The following is a 20,420-nucleotide window of genomic DNA, read 5'->3' as shown; positions in this document are numbered from 1 at the left end:
CGGCTGCAGTGTCTCTCCGCCTCAGCCTTCTGCTTCCCACAATTGTACCCCCAACTGGTGGTCTAATTGGATGCAGTGTCAAGGAAAAACTTGAAGACTATAAGTAGTTATAAAGTGAACTAGGGGAGCTCATCTTGGATAGAGCTACTAAATGGGAGCTCAAATTTTTGGAGAAAATAAAACCCTCAAGCAGAAAAAAAAATACCTACTCATACAGTCTTCTGACTGAATTGCCTAAGTGTATCCTGGATTCTAGGCAGTGGGGGTGGGACCGTGAAAGGACAGAACAAAAACTCTGCTGCCTTCTTTGTATAGGTTAGGGTTAGATTTCAGGGGAGTTCACTGTTTTCTGCCACACAGTTAGTTAGCAACACTTTTCAGGAACATAGCAGAAGTATCTTGACTGACTATTTCACAGTGTCCAGTATCCAGTTTCAGATACTAGATAGACCAAAAGAGGAAATGTCACTCATTCATGCAAGGAAAGGGGATCACTAGAACTTCTGTGTAGAAACGAGAAGACAAGTACTGTAACTATGTTCAGCTATCAAAAGGCAGGTATACTTATGAAGAACGGACTGATAAGGAAGCCCAGTAAGAGAAAAACTGTAAGAAGAAAACCAATTTGAAATTCTGCAGCTGGAGAACAACAAAATAATATTTTACAGGACACTAGAGATGGTTGTGAATTTGGTGGTAGATTAATAGTAATTATTCACCCTGTAATAAATACTTAAAACTATGTAGAACAACTTGGTCATCATATTTTTTCTTCAAGAGACAACTGTACACCTGGATAGTTTTCATATACGGAATAAGAATGTAGGTTGGTAGTATAGTGTAGGGGTAGAGTGCTTGCCCTGATTCAAGACCCAGCTTGGGAGGGTGGGGAATGACATTGGCAGAGGGTAGCCAGCCACGAGTGGTGGGGGATGAAATCAAAAGCCCTTGGGAGGCAGAGGCAGGAAGTTCTTTTTGTTTGTTTGTTCATTTTTGTTCTTGAGAATGGGTCTCTTGTAGCTCAGGCTTGAACTTCCTGTGTAGTGGAGGGTGACCCTGGACTCATCTCCATTTTCCATGTGTTGAAATTACAAATGTGTGCTATATGCCTAACTGAGGAAAGAAGATGACTGACTGCACAGGGTATCTCTTGAAAAAAAACAACAACAAAGAATAGGAATGTTTAATTAATAGACAGCTGAGACATTCTTAGCCTCGTGCTTTTCTGTTATCAATACTAATATTATAAATATTTTTGTTATATTTTTACCTATAAATATATCAGGGTTTTACATTTTTTTCTAAATTAGGTTTAATTCTTTTTTTAAATATGAATGTTTTCTGTGCATGTATATATGTGTACCACTTGCATGCCTAGTGCCCATGGAGGTCAGAAGAGAGTATTAGATCTCTTGGAACTGGAGATACAGATGGTTGTGAAACCACCATGTGGGTGCTGGAAATCAAACCCAGGTCCTCTTGAAAAGCAACAAATGTGTTTAACTGCTGAGACATCTCTCTTAGCCCCCTCCCCCTCCCCCTCCCCCCAGGTAAGGTCGGGCATCTGGCTGTGCTGCACAGGCTATTGTTTGAACCTCCAGTCTCCCAAGTATGACATAAAAATCTTGTTTTGAAATGTTTAGGAACTCACTTGGCATTTCTACGTGGAATTTGTATTCTGTAAGCTTGTCGAAGTTACTTATTAGTTGTAGTAATTCTTTTCCCATGTTTTTATAGATCCTTTGGGATATTGTACTTAAGACTGTCTTACTATGCAGACTAAGCTAACCTTGAACTTACAGAGATTCCCCCTCCCTCAGGCTCCCAAGTGCTGCTGTTGGAGGCTTGTGTTACACCCCAAATCCTCTTGCCTCTATCTTTTCAGTGCTGGAATTACAGACATGTATCACCATGTCTTGTTTATCAGGTACTGGGCAGAGAACCCAGGGCTTTGTTCTGCTTGTCAGGTACTCTTCTCTGCCTACCAATTGAGCCCCAGCCCCAGCCCCATCCCTGTACTCTGTCTTTGTATGTGGAGTTTTCTAGTATTTTGATGAAAAATCTTACATCACTTCTAAGTAATAACCTATAGTTTCCTCTTTTGTGATATCTTACTTTGATTTGATATCCGGGTAACAATGACCTCATAAAATGACTTGACGTATTCTCTCCTATTTTTAGAGGAATTCACAGAGTATTAACACTGTTTAACATGTTTGTTAAAATTATTGGTTAAAACATCTAGGCTTTTTTTTTTTTGTGGGTCATTTTTGATGACTGATTTCTTCCACGTTGTCTTAATTTTTCAGGAGCCTATTTCATTAGTTTGTTTGCCTGTTATATTTCTCTATAGTTTTTGGTGTATGGTTCATACAATTCCTTTATAATCTTTTTATTTTGTTAAGGTTGGCAATAATAATTTTCACTTTTATTTCTTAGTCTAGCTTAAGGTTTATTCCATTTTTTTAAAACAATTCTTGGTGTCTTAAATTTTCTTTTTTATTCCTGTTTTCATTAACTTGTATTCGTTTCTTCTGTTTACTTTTGTTTTAATATTATGTCTCTAGCATTTAATTGTTTTGGTTTTTGGCTTTTTTGGTTTTTTGATTTTTTTTCAAGACATGGTTTCTCTGTGTAACAATCTCGGCTGTCCTGAAACTCACTTTGTAGACGAGGCTGGCCTCGAACTCACAGAGATCCGCCTGTCTCTGCCTCCCAAGTGCCTGGATTAAAGGCGTGCGCCACTACTGCTTGCCCCTCCAGTATTTAATTTATGTGTATGGGTATTTTGCCATATATGGCTGTACATGACTTGCCTGCTCATTGCCCGCGGGCACCCGATCCCCTGGCACTGTAGCTCTAGGTGGTTGTGAGCTGACACGTGGGTGCTGGGAATCCCACCTGGGTCATCTTTTAAGAACAGTGAAAGTTCTTGCCGGCTAAGCCATCTCTCCAGCCTGTCACCAGCATTCTTGTTAGTAGTCATGGTATACTTAGAGGTAGAAGCAGAGGTAGGGGGATCTCTGTGAGTGTGAGTTCCAGGACAGCAAGAGCTATATATAGAAACTCTGTCTCGAAAAACCAAAAAATAAAATATAAAACTTTTAGTATTATCAATATCACTGTGTTTCATAGCTTCAAAATGGGCTTGGGAGATTGTAGGTATTAGTATTCTGCTATTTGTGTTTTTTTTAAATTATTTTATTTTATTTTTTGACACAGGGTCTTTCTATGTAACTCTGACTGATCTTGAGCTCGCTGTGTAAGCCTCAAGATTTATTTGGCCTCAGATTTATGTTAATCATCTTGCCTTGCCCCCTGAGTGCTTCGATTACAGGCATGTGCTACACTGCCACTTTTGGTGGTGTTTGGTAATACATTGAAGACATGGTAAACATTCTTTATTTCTTGTTTTCTTTCTTTTTTAGATAAAAACAGTGGTTCTATAATTAACTCTGATATGATGGATAATAACAAGGAAGAGGTAAGTGAATTGGAAGCATTTTAAAGATTATTAATAATCAGCATATTTGTCTTTTGTGCTTCCAGTTTTAATATATACTAACATTTAAAGTTATCATTGTGATATTTTAATTTGGTTGTTGTCAAGTTTGGTAAGGTGTTCATTTTTATCATACAGTTCCCTTTAGCAGTTTACTTGAGGTCAGAAAAGGCTTGCTATATTGATATTTAACTGTCATTATAGGGTATCAGTTTGAGGTACACATTGTGGAAATGGCTTTAGAATTTTGAGATTATTTTTTTCCTAAGGCAGGGTCTCTCTGTGTAGCCCTGGCTGTCCTGGAACTCATAGAGATCCACTTGTCTCTGCTTCCTGAAGGTGGAACTATGTGCGTGTTCTACCATGCCCTGCTGGTTGTAAAATTTTTCAAAACATGATATTCAGAGTTAGTAAACATTATCCAAATAACACACATGGAGGTCCTTCATCTTTCATGCAGGCTTGCATTTTAGAGAAAGTATTTTGTGTGTTCAAGAAGAATAGTACCTTTTGTAAATCCTTAAAAACTCCTGTCTCTCATAAATCTGATTACTTCTGCTCCTTTGTTTTATATTTGTTATATTTATATTTATATTTATATATATATATTTATAAATATATAAATATAGATATTTTATTTGTTAGATGAGATGGAGATCATGGTAAACATTGTATTCTTTTCCATATCCTTAGCTGGTAATTGTAATTATTTCCAGAGAATTAGCTCAGTGGTAGAGTGCTTTCATAGCAACATATACATATAAACACACACACACACACACACACACACACACACACACACACACACACACTCACCCAGCCCAATACCACAAAAACGCAAACAAAAAACCCCAGAAGGATCAGGCATGATGGCAGCCTCAGTACTCAGGAGCTAAAGTAGTGGCAGGTGGGTCTCTGTGTTGGAGACCAGCCTGGTCTGCATAGCAAGTTCCAGGCCAGCTGGGGCTACACAGTGAGACCCTGTCTCCAAATACAAAAAACCTCAACATCAATAAAAAGAAATTGGAAGAGCTGGGGTGTGGTTCATTGTTAGAACACATGCTAAAGGTGGTGCTTCTGGAGTCACTCCCCTATCAGTGCTGGAAGTTTGATCTTGTGCAGGGGACCACAGTTGCTGTGAAGTACATTTTATTAAATGTATGAAATTTTCATTATTAAATGTATGAACTTTTCAAATAATAAAACATCTTAATAAATGGAAGAGCACGTGCTAGAGGTCTTGGGCTAAAAGCTCTAGTACCCTCACCCCCTTGGAAAAAAAGAGACAAATTTAATCTTTAGTCAGGAAAACCCCAGAGTAATTAGAATTAGTGGGTTTTTTGGGACAGGGTGGGCTGGGGTGAGGGGCTGTTGGCATTGGTGCTAAACCTAAAACTTTTGCAGCTTTACCAACCACTAAGGTACATTCTCAACCTCAGAATTTGTTTCTGAAGTTCTTTGGACATACAAAATAGTATTTTGTTAAATTACTATAAGAAAGCTCTTCCTACAGGAAGATGATTGATTATATCGATGTTGTTGCTGGAAGAGTTTCCTCACCTTTCTGTTTTTCCCCTTCATGTTTAGGGAACTAGCACCTCAGAAAAATCCAGGTCTTCAGGATCTTCACGGTCAAAGAGGTGAGTTGATGTTAAAAGGAATAAAATGTTTTCTGTCTTTTCTTTTTTTCTTGGTTATTTGGTTTACTGTTTCTAAAAATATTTTTTTTCTGAACTTACTTTAAGTGCTATTGTTTTTGTTTTTGTTTTTTTTTTCAAGACAGAGTTTCTCCATGTAGTTTTGGTGCCTGTCCGTAGCTAGGCTCGCCTCGAACTCACAGCGATCTACCTGGCTCTGCCTCCTGAGTGCTGGGATTAAAGGTGTGTGCGCCTCCCGGCCAGTGCTATTGTTTTAAATAAACCATTCTATACAAATTGAAATGCTTAGAGATGAGCACTCTAATGCAATAAATTCCGTTAGATCTGTTATGCAGTTTCAGTCCAAAGGAAATTTTAGAGAATGATTCATAATATTAGTGACTCTTTCAATATATATAGTGCTTTACAAAGAATAGAAATGTTAACTTTCTTTTGCAACAATGTTGGTTTTTAAGAGTTATGTGTTCGGGCGGCGGTGGCGCATGCCTTTAATCCCAGCACTGGGAGGCAGAGGCAGGCAGATCTCTGTGAGTTCGAGGCCAGCCTGCTCTACAGAGTGAGTTTCAGGAAAGGCGCAAAACTACACAGAGAAACCCTGTCTCGAAAAGCCAAAAAAAAAAAAAAAAGGAGTTATGTGATGGCCAGGTTGTTGTGGCGCACCGCCATTAATCCTAGCACTCGGGAGGCAGAGGCAGGTGGATTTCTGTGAGTTTGAGGCCAACCTGGGCTGCAGAGTGAGATCCAGAAAAGGCACCAAAGCTACACGGAGCAACCCTGTCTGGGGAAAAAAAAAAAAAAACAAAAAAAAATAGCATTTAAATTAAAAAAAAAAAAGTTATGTGATGTTGTTTAGCATGGAAAAGAGACATTATATTTGTACATTATAAGAAGTTCAAAGAGTGTTAAGATGTCTTGAATTGCCAAACTATTCATAAGGACAGGATTTATTTCCAGGTATATCTAAGACCCATGGGAAATTTTCATTGTGATACTACTTGATTTTGCTATTCCTTATGCAGTTGAATTGTCTCTTATTAAACACAATTTACTTATTGTTGATTTATTCTCTAAAGTAGTGATGTAAAAATAATTTCCTTAAAAATCCACTTGTTACCAGAATATGTGTGTATTCAGTCACAATCTTTAGTGATATGCTAAAGAGAAACTTATTTCCACCAGTGACTGATGGCATCCTTGCTTGGGAGCTACTATTATATCTAAACATGTTAGTCATGGTCTTGGTATATTGTTCCAACTGTGAGAAACTGTTCATAATTCTATGAACTTAACTCTTTCATAGGAAACCTTCAATTGTGACAAAATACGTAGAGTCTGATGATGAAAAACCCGTGGATGAGAATGTAAATGAAAAAGCTGCTAATGAGAATTCAGAAAATATTACTATGCAAAGCTTGCCAAAAGGTAATGTGTATTAATTTTTCACATGAAGTTAAATTGAAATGTACTTTTAAGGTGACCATTGTTATACATTGATAGTGGTCTGGAAATGTATTAGTTTGGAAATTAAAATATATGTCATTTAGATTGAAAATGTGAGATAATTTAGTTAGTTTTGAAAGGAACAAAATCCAACATTTTTTCTTTCCTTTGGGTTTATAATAAGGGGATGAGAAACTTTCCAAATTCCATTTGGATATGGAAGTAGGTTTAAAGGTTTAAGATACTAAGTTTTGACTTACTACATGTCAGTGTTCTTACATATTTAAAAATGTAGTGGTTGTTCCTGAGGACAGAAGCATTTCGTAGGCTACTTGAGTCTTAGTGACTTCACTCTCCCAGAGCCTTTTGGTGCTATGCAAGCATCACTGTCTTATACCCTGTCTTACTGCGTTTTGACATCCCCTACCTAACAATGTTAACTGTTCTATAGATTTAGGTGTATTTCTTGAAGGGATCCTTTAAACACACCTTGTCACAGACCTCTTGAGTGTTGTAGTCCTACTTGTGAAACATTATTGATTAGATTGGAGAGAGAAACTGCTAAGTGGAGGTCTTGGACTCTTCATTGTTCGAGACTGAGAGCTGTGTGATTAGTTGACTAGAGAATGATGAAGGTCTTGGTGATTTTTATGGTGTTTAATTGTCAACTCTTAGAGTTTGATTTTCCTTTGTTAAATAATATGTTCTAGTCTCAGCATATCTTTCATAGCAGTATTTACTAAACCTAATTCTCTGTTCATATTTATGCTTATGACTTTTTTCAATTGTGGACGCTTGTTGAATGTGAGTATGAGAGTTAGGGCTTCACTTAAGTAGGGTAAGTTAGGATAATTAGGAATTATAAAATGAAAAAAGAAAGGTAGAAGAAGAAATTGATGGTGACTGATTTATTTGGTTTTTGCAAATTATCTAGCAATCTTACTCATTTGTTTGGTGGCTGTCAGTAGAAACAACTACTGTGGGAGTTCGAATCTAATGGCAGTTACTTTTGATTCTTGTGGAGTGTCACTGGAGTGCTTTTGGTCTAAGAACTAGTAAGCCAAACCTTTCTTTTAATGCTTCTGTAGTCGGAGGTTGTATAGGATGTTACTGAGCTAAGCTTAATTTTATACTCCAACAAGGAGCTGTTTCATAAGCTTACATCCGGGTGACTATTTCCATTGTTACAGTACTGTATTGAATATACATAAGTCAGTGAATTTACTTCATTTAATCCTCTAAACCAGTGGTTCTTAACCTTCCTAATGCTACAACCCTTTAGTACAGTTCTTCATGTTGTGGTGACCCCCCCCAGCCATAAAATTATTTTCATTGCTACTTCATAACTGCAATTTTGCTATTCTTATGAATCATAATGTAAATAACTTTTCCTATGGTCTTAGGTGGAACCCCCCCTGAAAGGGTCATTCAACGCCCCCCACCTCAAGGGGTCATGACCAATAGGTTGAGAACTTCTGTCCTAAACAATGTGCTATCCAGAAGTTAATGCTTCTATGCTGTTAGAAGTTTAGGATCACATTCAGAGCTCAAGGGATTTTCTCTACATTGGGCTGAGCAGCGCAGGTTTCAGCCTGGGCCTGCTTTAATCCAGTGCTAGTGGGCATTCTTTCTGTCACTGCTTTGCTTCCGTTTAGAATAACCTTCCAGAAGTAACACTTGAATTACTTTTCAATCTTGAGAACTCTTCTCTGTTAGGATCTACATGAAATGACTGTTATTTACAACTAACAGTTTTGGAGATAGGAGTATTTAAATTTTCCACAGTCTGTACACTCTTCAACCCTCTGTGCCTCCCCTGGACTTAAATATTCATTTACCAACTAGATGCTAATAATTTGCCAAAATCTGCTTGCTGAGTTACATATTCCTGTGTTTCAGAGGGAACTCTAACGACTCCCTGCTTTGACTTACTTATTTGTTGCCAATAATGGCCACTTTAGTACTAAGCCCAGTCATGTAAGTAAAGGTTGAGACCTGGACCCCCTTTATGATGCTAGTTTGATTTGTTCTTTTCTCAGTTTGGAAGTTGTATTGTTTATGGAAGGACAATCCTTCCAAAACATTTGCGTAGACACCAACAGGTGATCTTATTCTTCAGTCTATTGGTAGACTACTTTAGCTTAAGTGTCTTAAAGCAACCTTCAGTTTAAAGCGCTTGAAGAACTTTGAAAGCTAAGGAAGCTTTGATGTACTACTATTGGGGAATTGTGTAGCCTAGGTACAACATCAATAGAATAAACTTCACTGTTTCCCACCCCCCACAAGCCCCTCCCACCAAAGCAATGTAAAAGAACTCTTAAAATCTTTAATAATTTCTTTTCTAATTTGGACTGTGAGAAAAATAGGATGTCTTCCTCCTTTTGCCAATTACTTTAGACTTTTTAGGGAACTTAGTGTGAATGTTCATTTCATAACAGCTTTTGTGATAGGCACTATAAACATTGTGAGCTGGGCTAAGGCTTTCCATCTGATTGACACATTTCTTTTAGTTCATAATACTTCCCCCTCCTCTTTTGATGATCTCTAAACTGCAACAAGTAATTTGATTGTTGACACCTGGCCCTTTTACTACTACCCTGTGGTCCTTATACAAGTACTAAAAGCTTGACAGAAACAAATTATGTACCAGCAATGTTGGCTTTATCTGAACTGAAGTCTTGCACTTCACTTGCACATTTAATATGTGTAATTGGTTTTTTAAATGAAATCATTCTAGGTACAGTGATTGTACAACCAGAGCCAGTGCTGAATGAAGACAAAGATGATTTTAAAGGGCCTGAATTTAGAAGCAGAAGTAAAATGAAAACTGAAAATCTCAAAAAACGCGGAGGTAAATACAAGTGAAAATGAAACGAGTTTAAATTGCTGTCTATGACCATATTGGAAAATCTGATATGCTTACTAAAAATACCTCCACTTTTCTGCCCATTGTTTATTAAAAGCACTACTTAAAAATAACTTCTGTTTCTCTTTGCGCTCTGAAGCAGAAAAGGTTAAAGTCCATTTTTCAAAAACACCTTTGCCTTCAGTGGCTCTTAAGTTGTTGCAAGAAGCTTAGCCTTTCCTCTCTACATACTGGTTCAGCCGCATAACGTGTCAGCCAGAATAGCATGAGATTGCCCTCCAGTGGAAGCAGTTTCAGAGCTGTGCAAAAAAATATGCCTGTGGCTTCCATGTAACTTTATACATCATACTCAGAGCAATGCTATGTACAGCAATAGAGCACGGCATTAGGTATTACTTGGAGTACTTATTAAAACTACCAGTCCCTTCATTCATGGCAAGCTAGAATTTCTGGATGAGGTCAACATTGTGCCTCGGTTTGTTATTCATGGACACTACAGTTGCATTGCAATAGTAAGTAGAAGAGATGGGAGTAGAGTTAATGAACCTCCTTCCGTCCGTCCGTCAGTTGCTGCCTCACTCTTTGTCTTCCCTCATATACACGGCCAGATTACCTAGCTAGCCAGCTATAGAAAGAGAGCATCAGGAGAATTGACTTAGAAATCTATTACTTTTAAGCTTGTGTCCCGTTTTTGTGTGTGTAATTTTTAAATAGTGCCTATATATACTTTTTGGGCAGAATAACAGAGTCAAAATCTGTAATTATGAGAGGAATGAATCTCAAAAAGTAGAACATGACAGTACATTTCCAAGTTAGTGTTATGGAAGTGTCCATTTAATATTGTTTATAATACATAATTGCTGAGATTCTTGAAGAAAATTTTAGATTCTTATTTTAATGGTATGATTATCTTAATAGAACTAATAAAATATTTTCTGTACTTAAATATTTTGTTAGGTTGCAGGTGAAAATCAAGAGACTGTTGTTTAGTCTTTTGTCCACAAGAGGGTGTTCAACCCCTTTTGAACGTAAAAATTATTTTCTGAGATTCTTCCAATTCATAGTAGGGAAGCTGCCATTTCCACAACATAGGTTAACAAAGCTAAGATACTATTCTTAAGCTTTAACAAGCACATGAAAAGTAATGGTAAGGAGCAGTATCATTGATTTCTTGTGGTGATCATGGGTCCCATAGTGAAGTCAAATGACTGTGTACAGCATTGTATGAAGACTCATGTCCGGGTGATGTCTTAGGAAGAGGCTATAGAGCTGTCAGTCCCTGAAATGTGGATGCAGCTTGAAGGCAGAATAAAAGGAGGAGCCACTGTTGCTTGGGAGGGAATTCCTAGTGCCATTTTGAGATGCTGCTGGTGCTTAAATTTAGCAGACGTGTTGCTGGAATATTATTGGATGCTCTTTTGAATATTTATATCATGCTTAAGGGGCTATGTATGTTTGTAGTAATATGGTAGTGCCTAAATATTTTATGTTTATTTTCATCTCAGTGATTTGCATGTCTAAGCTGTCAGGAATCTCACAGGAAATATAATTTTAGGATTACTAATGTAAATGTGTGAATAAACTAGTGGTTTGAGGTAAAGGATGGCAGATTAGTTCTAAAATGGAACTTGAATTTAGAATACTGTGAGGAATGTATACTTTGTATATAAAATAATAAATTAATTTGGAATAAAATTATGGCACAATAACAAAGCAAAAGAACATTTAAGGAACTTAAACAATATTAGCCTGTTTTGATATACTTTGCCCAGTTTAATTGTTTTAAAACATATATTGCACAATTTTTCTACATGGAAAAAAGAATTTTATTTTCTTTAAAACTACTAAAACATATTGAGCTCATAAAGGAAAATGCCTCTTCCATTTACACAGTTACAATCTTTAACATACTTCATAACTAGGAATTAAAAATTGAAACCTACATGTACAGAAACAAGTACATAAGCAAAGTAACAGTTCAACATTTTACCGTATATGCTTCAGATCTCACTTAAGTAAAATATTGATTCAGTCCTACTTTCCTCCATTTTCCCTTCTTCCTACCCCACAGGTAATGATTCTCTTAAAGTTTTATGCATGTGCATGTATGTGCATGGTTAGCTATGTCAGAATGTGAGTCAAAACCATTTTTAATTTTTATAAAGTGTAATAGTATGCTCATTATATGCTTTGGAAATGTATCCATGGCAGTAAATGCATGGGTTTAGTTTCATGCTCTCTAATGTACTAGTATAACGGACTGCCATCTATGTCCCAAATAAGAAGTGGTAGCTAGCCTCATCTATGATTCCTTTTGCACTTGTTGGAAAAAAAATCTTCAAAAGGTCACCAAGTTTTAAAAAAACTGATGTGTAATATGTACACAAAAGCACGTGGATGTTTAATGAATAGAATTTAACATTGGATGAATATTCAAACTATAGCTTTCATTTATGTTAAACCATTATTTAACGTGAACAAGTACACTGTTTTTTTCTTTTAAAAACATAACAGACTACAAGTATCTAAGATGAAAAACATTGACACAGGACACTGATTTCATGTGTAAAAGCGTATGTAGCAAGCCTTCAGATTCTCTTTTTATGAAAAAGTGTGATTGTGTCCTATACTTTAATTTTTAAAAATACCTACAAATAGAGATATATCCTAATATTTGCGTCCATGGTGCCTTGAAACTTAAAACTAACAAAAATACAAAATACAAAATAAAATGGTGAAAAATATACATGGTGTTTTATCTTTTATTTAGGGGTAGACAGTTATTTCCTACCAGTTGCCTCCTTTTCATTTTTGAATGTACACATTTGCACTGATTTACTTTGAAGGATAGTCTTATTATGTGATTTGGATCAAGGTCTTGGTTGCATATCATGATCAGCTGTAAAAAGTTGATGCTTTGAGTGTTTAGAGGAAGGAATTACTTTCTGTTGTCTGTCTCTATCTCTGTTTTTCTTAACTTTCTCTGTCTCTCTGTCTCTCTGTTTCTTTCTTTCTTGAGACAGGGTATCACTATGTAGCTCAGGTTAGACTCAAACTCCTGGGCTCAGGTGATTGAGCCTTTTGTCTCAGCCTCCCAAGTTGCTGGGATTCCAGGTCTGTGACTGTGTTGTTTTTAAGATTCCTACACTGGTTTGATATTCTCAGAATGAGAAGAACTCCCGTAGCATAACTAGGGATTAAGAGTAAAGTAGGAGGGGCTGGAGAGATGGTTCAGTGGTTAAGAGCACTCCCTGGCTGCTCTTCTAGAGGTCCTAGGTTTAATTTCCAGCATCCAGGTGGTTTACAACCATCTTTAACTCTAGTTCCAAGTGATTGATTCCCTCTTTTGGCTTCTGAGAGTAACAGATATAGTGCAGGCATACTCCCATATACATAAATAATAATAGAAAATTTAATAGAAAGAACGAGGCAGGTGAAGTTTTCTGCTTAGTTTTACTTTAAGAAGTTGTTCTTGTCTTGTTCTCCTGCAGTAAATATAAAGTAGAGGTCATCTCTCCCACCCTCTCAGACATTCTGCTTGCTAACAAGATTCTTATTTGCATTTGTTACAATGTCATATTTGCAAATAGTAGACATCATTGATAAGGAACAGGCTGTCAAGTAAGAAGGAAGGTAATTGGTGATTAGTAATGTTGAAGTAAATTTTGGAAATTGGTGACACCATAAATTACCCACTTTTTATGCACCATATTTGTAGGATCTGTGTAAACAATTATATGTAAGCAGCCAAACCTTTATGGTCTGTCTAATTTAACTGTAGAATTGAAAAAGAATGTTCCAGCATTGCCACTGACTTTTTCATTCCCTAAGAACGGATACTGAATTTGCTTACAAGGCATTAGCAAATGAAAGAGCTTGAACCTGGGTGTGGTGGTGTATGCCTATAATCCCAGCATTGGGGAGACTGTGGTAGGAGGGTTGCTGTGAGTTCCAGACCAGCATGGGCTACATTTCAAGAATGAGACCAGTCAGGGCTACATAGCAAGAACCTGTCTCAAAAAACAAAGAGCTTTTAACCTCATTTTAAGGACTTCTTTATGATATCTCTAGGTTATGTCAACTTGTAATAAGTGGGTTTTACATCTGTATGATGAATGTAGTTAGCATTTATGCCTCGGAATCTGTCAAGTTTGTTATGGTCTTTTAAAAGATCAATGAAATTAACCTTTTTAACCTGCATCCAAAATGCCATTTTCCTAAGGATTATGAGCTACATTATTTCTAATAAAGGTTGTAAAATTCTGGCTAAGGCAAATATCTGTTTTTCTGTGAGTGTAAATATTTGAGGAATGATTACTCTTTCTTCCTAGAAGATGGACTTCATGGGATCGTGAGCTGCACAGCTTGTGGACAACAGGTCAACCATTTTCAAAAAGATTCCATTTATAGACACCCTTCACTGAAAGTCCTTATTTGTAAGGTATGTAAAGATTTGGTGATAAGGCTTTGCCTTTTGGAGGGCTCACAATGAGGAATACAGATGTGTAGAAGGAACATCCTGAAAATGGCCATTATGTGAAAGATACTGTAATTATAGGACATATACAAAGGAAGCTTGTGTCATTAGAACTTGGGAGATGCAAGTTGATACTTAAAAAATGAGTACAAATTAGATTGTTTATAGTGGGATTAATGTAGCATCTTCTAGATGGGTGGCATGGTATTCAGAGGTTGGGAGGTAAAGGGAGGAGCCAGATGTCTTTCAAAACCTCAGTTCCCTGTGTGTGCATAGGTGGTTTAGAACTCTTTTCTTTTCCTTTCTTTTCTTTCTTTTCTTTTCTTTTCTTTTCTTTTCTTTTCTTTTCTTTTCTTTTCTTTTCTTTTTTCTCTTCTTTCTTTCTTTCTTTTTCTCTTTTTCTCTCTCTTTCTCTCTTTCTCTCTCTCTCTATTTTCTCTCTCTCTTTCTTTCTTTCCTTTTCTTTCTTTTTTTGTTTTGTTTTTTTTTCTCTGTGTAGTTTTAGTGCCTGTCCTGGAACTCACTCTGTAGATGAGGCTGGCCTTGGCCTTGAACTCACAGAGATCTGCCTGACTCTGCCTCCTGAGTACTGGGATTAAATCTTATGCCTCCACCACCACCTGGCATAACTTTCTATCTTGCATATTCTACTTCTCTATAAATCTCCATGTCAAACATATTTTTAATATGACTAGGAAATACAAGGTTTTAAAGTGTTTTATATATGTTTATTATACCTTTTAAGAGACTTTTGTGTACTTTTTTTGAAATTAAGAACACTCCGATTTATTTATGTATTTACTTTTTTTTTTGAGACAAGCTTGTAGTAGCCCTGGCTGTCCTGGAACTCCTTTTGTTTACCAGGCTGGCCTCGAACTCACAGAGACCTGCCTGCCTCTGCTTCCTGAGTTCTGGGATTAAAGGTGAGTGCTACCATGCCTGGCCAAGCACCCTGGATTTAATTTCAAAGGTTTCAGGATCTCCAGCTCATATTGCATTGAGTTATTTTGTGTTAGCTTGTTTCCTAATAAAAAGCTACTACCTTCAGCTAGGAGTGGTGGTGGTGGTGGTGGTGGTGGTGGTGGTGGTGTGGTGGTGGTGGTGGTGGTGGTGGTGGTGTTGCACACCTTAATCCCAACACTTAGGCGGCCCAGGCAAGTAGATCTCTGTGGATTCCAGAACAGACTTATTTAAATAGTGAGTTCCATGGCAGGCAGAAGGTCCACAGTTGAGACCCTGTCTCTTAAAAACAAAAAACAAAACAAAACAAAAAAACCTCTTTGAAGTGCAGAAGCAGGCCATATTTTCCTTGGTATGCTAGATCTTTACTGGCATGAATTTTTGATAGATCCTGACCTCCACAACTACTAAGCTTAATTTTGTTACTTACAGTATTTGTTATTCTTTTCTTGAGTACCCGTTGTTCAGTTTTAAGTTGTGATAGCCAAATCTTTTTTCACTGGGTTCAACATTTCCTCTCTTACCTACCTGACTGCTGTTTTCCAGTTTTCGACGGGGTCTGTCTGTAGAGCACTGACCATTTCACTAATAACATAGAAAATTTCCCTTTCCCTGTCCACTGGAAAGGAAGTAGGTTAATCAGATTTGGATTTGATTAATTGCTTTGCTTCTTAAACAGTAACATTAGGTATTAGATATTATTTAGCTGTTAATGAACTTCAGACTTCTCTATCATATCTTCTACCTTGCATGGTAGATATTTTGAGATTTATTTGTTTGTTTTTGTTTGTTTGTTTTGTTTTTCGAGTTGAGTTCTTTGTGTAGCCCTGGCTGTCCTGGAACTCACTCTGAAGATTAAGCTGGCCTTGAACTCAGAGATCCGCCTGCCTCTGCCTCCCAAGTGCTGGGATTAAAGGTGTGCGCCATCACTCTCAGTGATATTTCGAGATTTGAAGATAATGCAGGTTGTTAATTGTTTACATGTAAACATAGTAACTGTTTATATATGCTGACCACTCAACATTTGAAGTCGTAAAAACATAGTGTTTTTATGTAGAACTTTGATAGCTAGTTGTATGAAATTAGAAATGTTTACCAAATAGAATCTTTAATATACTTTTATGTAAAGACTAGTGTTTGTGATGACAAGAGAAATCCATTTCAAGGAATCAGTTTCTTGAGATAGTCGTATGTTTAAAAAATAATGTTGGGTAGGACAGTGTTTTTGCTTTCATCGTCTAAACCATACACACCCCGTTCACATTTTTAATGACTTCAGAGTAACATTGTGACTTGCATATTTTGAATAAATTTCCCCTTCCTCTCTTCTTTCACTAGAACTGCTTTAAGTATTATATGAGTGACGATATTAGCCGTGACTCAGATGGAATGGATGAACAATGTAGGTAGGTAACAAATTCTTCATTCAATGTTAATGGTTGTCTACTTTGGGGTGATTATCAACTTCGTTAGATTTGCGCCCCCTACCCCCAAAGACAAGGCATCTCTCAGTTACAGCCCTGGCTGTTCTGGAACTCACTTTGTAGACTAGGCTGTCCTTGAACTCACAGAGATCAGCTTGCCTCTCTAGTGCTGTCATTAAAGGCGTGCACCATCACTCCTGGCTTGTTTGCATCTTTTAAAATATAAAACAAAATATTTTTCAATCATGTGTCTGTATATCCGTGTGTCTGTGTGTGATTATGTGCAAGTGTGTGCGGGTACCCTTGGAAACCAGACGTGTTGAATGAATCTTTCTAGAGCTGAAGTTCCAGGCAGACGTGAGCTGTCTGACATAGGTACTGGGAACCAAACTTGGTTCTCTTCACTCCTGAGCCATCTGTCCAGCCCTAGATCCATCTTTTGTCGTGTTTTCATTGCTGTGTTTAGTTGTTGGTTGTCCTTCCTCATAAACCCTTGTTTGTCTAGTTTTATAGGTTTTGTTGTTGTTATTTTGTTTTGTTTTTTTCGAGACAGGGTTTCTCTGTGTAGCTTTGGTGCTGTCCTGAATCTCGCTCTGTAGCCCAGGCTGGCCTCGAACTCACAGAGATCTGCCTGGCTCTGCCTCCCGAGTACTGGGCTTAAAGGTGTGTGCCACTGCCACCCGGCTAGTTTTATATTTCTGATGAAAGTAATTAGGTGATCTAAATTACCACTGGAATTGCTGATGGAAAATTTGAATTCTTTTATCAGTAAAGATATTAAAATTATTTTCACTGGAAATAACATTTTAATCCTTAAACCATTTCAGATGGTGTGCAGAAGGTGGGAACTTGATTTGTTGCGACTTCTGCCATAATGCCTTCTGTAAGAAATGCATCCTGCGCAACCTTGGTCGAAAGGAGTTGTCTACAATACTTGATGAAAACAATCAATGGTATTGCTACATTTGTCATCCCGAGCCTCTATTGGACTTGGTTACTGCATGTAACAGTGTGTTTGAGAATTTGGAACAGTTGTTGCAACAAAATAAGAAGAAGATAAAGGTTGACAGTGAAAAGAGTAGTAAAGTATGTGACCAAACATCCAAGTTATCTCCAAAGAAGAATAGTTCCAGTTGTAATGGAGAAGAAAAGAAAGTAGATGTTTCGTGTTCTGCTTCTGTAACCTGCACTTACTCAGCACTAACTGTGCCCAAAGACATGATTAAGAAGACAAAAAAACTGATTGAGACTACATCCAACATGAACTCCAGTTACATTAAGTTTCTGAAGCAGGCAGCGGATAATTCAGAAATGAGTTCTGCTGTGAAGTTACGTCAGCTTAAGGCTTTTAAATCTGTGTTGGCTGATATCAAGAAGGCTCATCTTTCATTGGAAGAAGATTTGAATTCAGAGATCCAAGCTTTGGATGCTATACACAAAGAGAAAAATACCAAAGAGCTTAAAATCACAGATGCAAAGGCCGACACAAAAGTACGGAAGGGGGAGAAATCCTGTACTGCAGAAAAGAAAGATTTTTTAAAGTTAGATGCTAGATCATCAATAAAGGTGACAGACAGTGAGCACACCCCAGGAGAAGAGCACAAAGCAAATAAAAGTGCTAGTGGTGAACAGAAGGGTTCGGGTAGGAAAGATGGACCTCAGTATGAACCTACTAACACTTCTGAAGACTTAGACATGGATATTGTGTCTGTTCCTTCCTCAGTTCCTGAAGACATTTTTGACAGCCTTGAGAATGCTATGGAAGTTCAGTGTTCAGCTGATTATCAAGGAGATGGGACCGAGCCAGAACTGGAGAGCTCATCTCTAAAACTTAACACTTCTTCAAAAGACAGCCGAGGAAGTACGAAGTCGAAAACGGCAGTCAGAGTAAGAAAAGAGTTGTATGTTAAACTCACCCCTGTTTCCCTTTCTAATTCCCCAATGAAAGGTGCTGACTGCCAGGAAGTTTCACCAGAGAAGGATGGCCGTAAAAGTTCTGGGGTGACCCCCAACTCAGAGAAATGTGGACTGGAAGAGGAAAATAGTGATAACGAACATTCAGTTGAAAATGACGTTGCATTACTTTTAGAAGAATCTGATCTTCGAAGGTCCCCACGTGTAAAAACTACACCATTGAGGAGACAAACAGAATCTAATCGTGCAATATCAAATTCAGATGAAGAAAGCAATGAAACTATTAAAGAAAAACAAAAGCTGTCAGTTCCTGGAAGAAAAAAGGATAAGCAAAATTTTTCTGACGGTGCTGCCGAGAACCCTAAAGCTCATAAGTTTCCCAAAGCTAAGCAACCGGGGATTGTGGATCAGAATTCAGATTCCGATGAAATGCTAGCAGTCCTTAAAGAGATAAGCCAGATGAGTCACAGTTCTTCTTCAGACACTGACATTAATGAAATACAGATGAATCATAAAGTTGAAACAGGGAAAGACGATAATGGAAAAAGGAAACGGAAAAACTCTACTTCTGGGTCAGATTTTGACATTAAAAAAGGAAAGTCAGCTGAAACCTCTATTATCTCTAAAAAGAAACGCCAAAACTACTCAGAGTCCTCTAACTATGACTCAGAGGTAGAGAGAGAGATAAAAACCATGAGCAAAATTGGGGCTGCCAGAGTAGCTAAAAAAAGTGTTTCAGATAAAAAAGAACGTGACTTTTCTGAAGATGAGAAACAGAGCAAAAAAGTAGTGGATAATGAAGGGCAGGAAAGAGTGAGGACTGCAAAAGAGAGCTTGTCTGGAGCCACTGGGGATGCTGAAGACAAACAGGGAGATAGTTTGTCTGCAGTGGAAGGTTCAGTTGAGAAAGGCAAGGGTACAGTGGGATCCAGAGAGGCGCTTTGTACGAGGCAGCAGACAAGTGTTTCCTCTGATGGTGTGGAAAAGCCTTCAGGAGGAGAGGAGGATGTAAATTTGGATGACAAAAGAGTCTCTAAACCTAAACTAAAGAGTAAATATCTGAGAGCCAGACCATGTAGAAAAGTACGGCGTTCTTCATTGGATATTACTGATAGATTTCCAAAGAAAGAACAGAGTGAGGAATCTTCCGAAGGTGAGAAGAAGCAGAGCAGACAGGAAACTGGAACGAGAGGAAAGAAAACTACAGACTTAAAGGAAGAAACAATTAAGCAACAGTATGAGTCTTCCTCTGATGGGACTGAGAAATTGCCTGAGGGAGAAGAAATGGGTCATTTTCCTCAAGGCCTAAAGCAAATCAAGAATGACAGCATTGATGCAGAGAAGAAAGGCAGAAAACTGAAAGAGAAGTCATTGAAAAAGAAGGAAGACGCATCTGATGGCGTGGATAAGTTGCCAGGGAAAGGAGATAGTTGTGACTCTTCAGAAGATAAAAAGAACAGGAATAGAGTGTCTCGGAGAGAGAAGAAGAAATCCAGCTTGCCTGCAAAGAGATCCGGGAAGAGGCCAGAGTGTTCATCATCAGATACTGAGAAATATTCTTTGAAAGGAGAGTGTTGTGACTCTACTGATAAGAGACCAAAAAGAACTGAATTGAGAGAAAGAAGAAATTTAAATTCAAAGAGAAATACCAAGGAAATACAGAGTGGTTCATCTTCTTCTGATGCTGAGGGAAGTTCAGAAGATACTAAAAAGCGGAAGAAACAAAGAACTTCAGCGAAAAAGAAGACAGGCAATGCCAAGGCAAAGAGAAGAAACTCCTTAAGAACGAGTACTAAAAGGAAGCAAGCAGACATTACCTCTTCATCTTCTGATATAGGAGATGACGATCAGAATTCTGCAGGCGAGGAGAGCAGCGATGAACAGAAAATAAAGCCTGTGACTGAAAATCTAGTGCTGCCTTCACACACTGGATTTTGTCAATCTTCAGGTATGCAAGAATAAATTCCAACTTTAGAATTTGTAGTCTGCCCCCTCTGTGATAACCATATTGTTTAATTTTCTCTACGGTGAAATTCAGAGTTCTTGTTGAGGAAAAGTCCATTTAAAATTGATTTAGACATTTACTGTAGGTATTTCTCTATTTACTTCTATAGCATCATTGCAGGACATTTCAGGTATTGTCAGTATTTGTCAAGCACACCAGGTTTGTTGGATAAAC

The 20,420-nt window shown here is 37.7% G+C and overlaps 1 protein-coding gene across 8 annotated transcripts in view; it reads left to right on the top strand.

Moving 5' to 3' along the window:
- Positions 1-20,420, top strand: part of Atrx (ATRX chromatin remodeler) — a 175,640-nt gene that overhangs the window by 53,450 nt on the left and 101,770 nt on the right. For 5 of the 8 annotated variants that reach the window (XM_028886381.2, XM_028886385.2, XM_028886386.2 and 2 more), the window contains 7 exons: positions 3,429-3,484; positions 5,090-5,142; positions 6,461-6,582; positions 9,338-9,451; positions 13,798-13,907; positions 16,242-16,309; positions 17,155-20,189. In XM_028886381.2, the coding sequence (XP_028742214.1) occupies positions 3,429-3,484; positions 5,090-5,142; positions 6,461-6,582; positions 9,338-9,451; positions 13,798-13,907; positions 16,242-16,309; positions 17,155-20,189 (3,558 nt within the window). The remainder of the gene's footprint in view (positions 1-3,428; positions 3,485-5,089; positions 5,143-6,460; positions 6,583-9,337; positions 9,452-13,797; positions 13,908-16,241; positions 16,310-17,154; positions 20,190-20,420) is intronic. The other 3 variants (XM_028886382.2, XM_028886387.2, XM_028886383.2) reach the window with 3 other exon arrangements.

Source organism: Peromyscus leucopus, chromosome X (genome assembly GCF_004664715.2).
Source record: "Peromyscus leucopus breed LL Stock chromosome X, UCI_PerLeu_2.1, whole genome shotgun sequence".
NCBI lineage: Eukaryota > Metazoa > Chordata > Mammalia > Rodentia > Cricetidae > Peromyscus > Peromyscus leucopus.
This window is presented reverse-complemented; position numbering and strand designations above follow the sequence as displayed.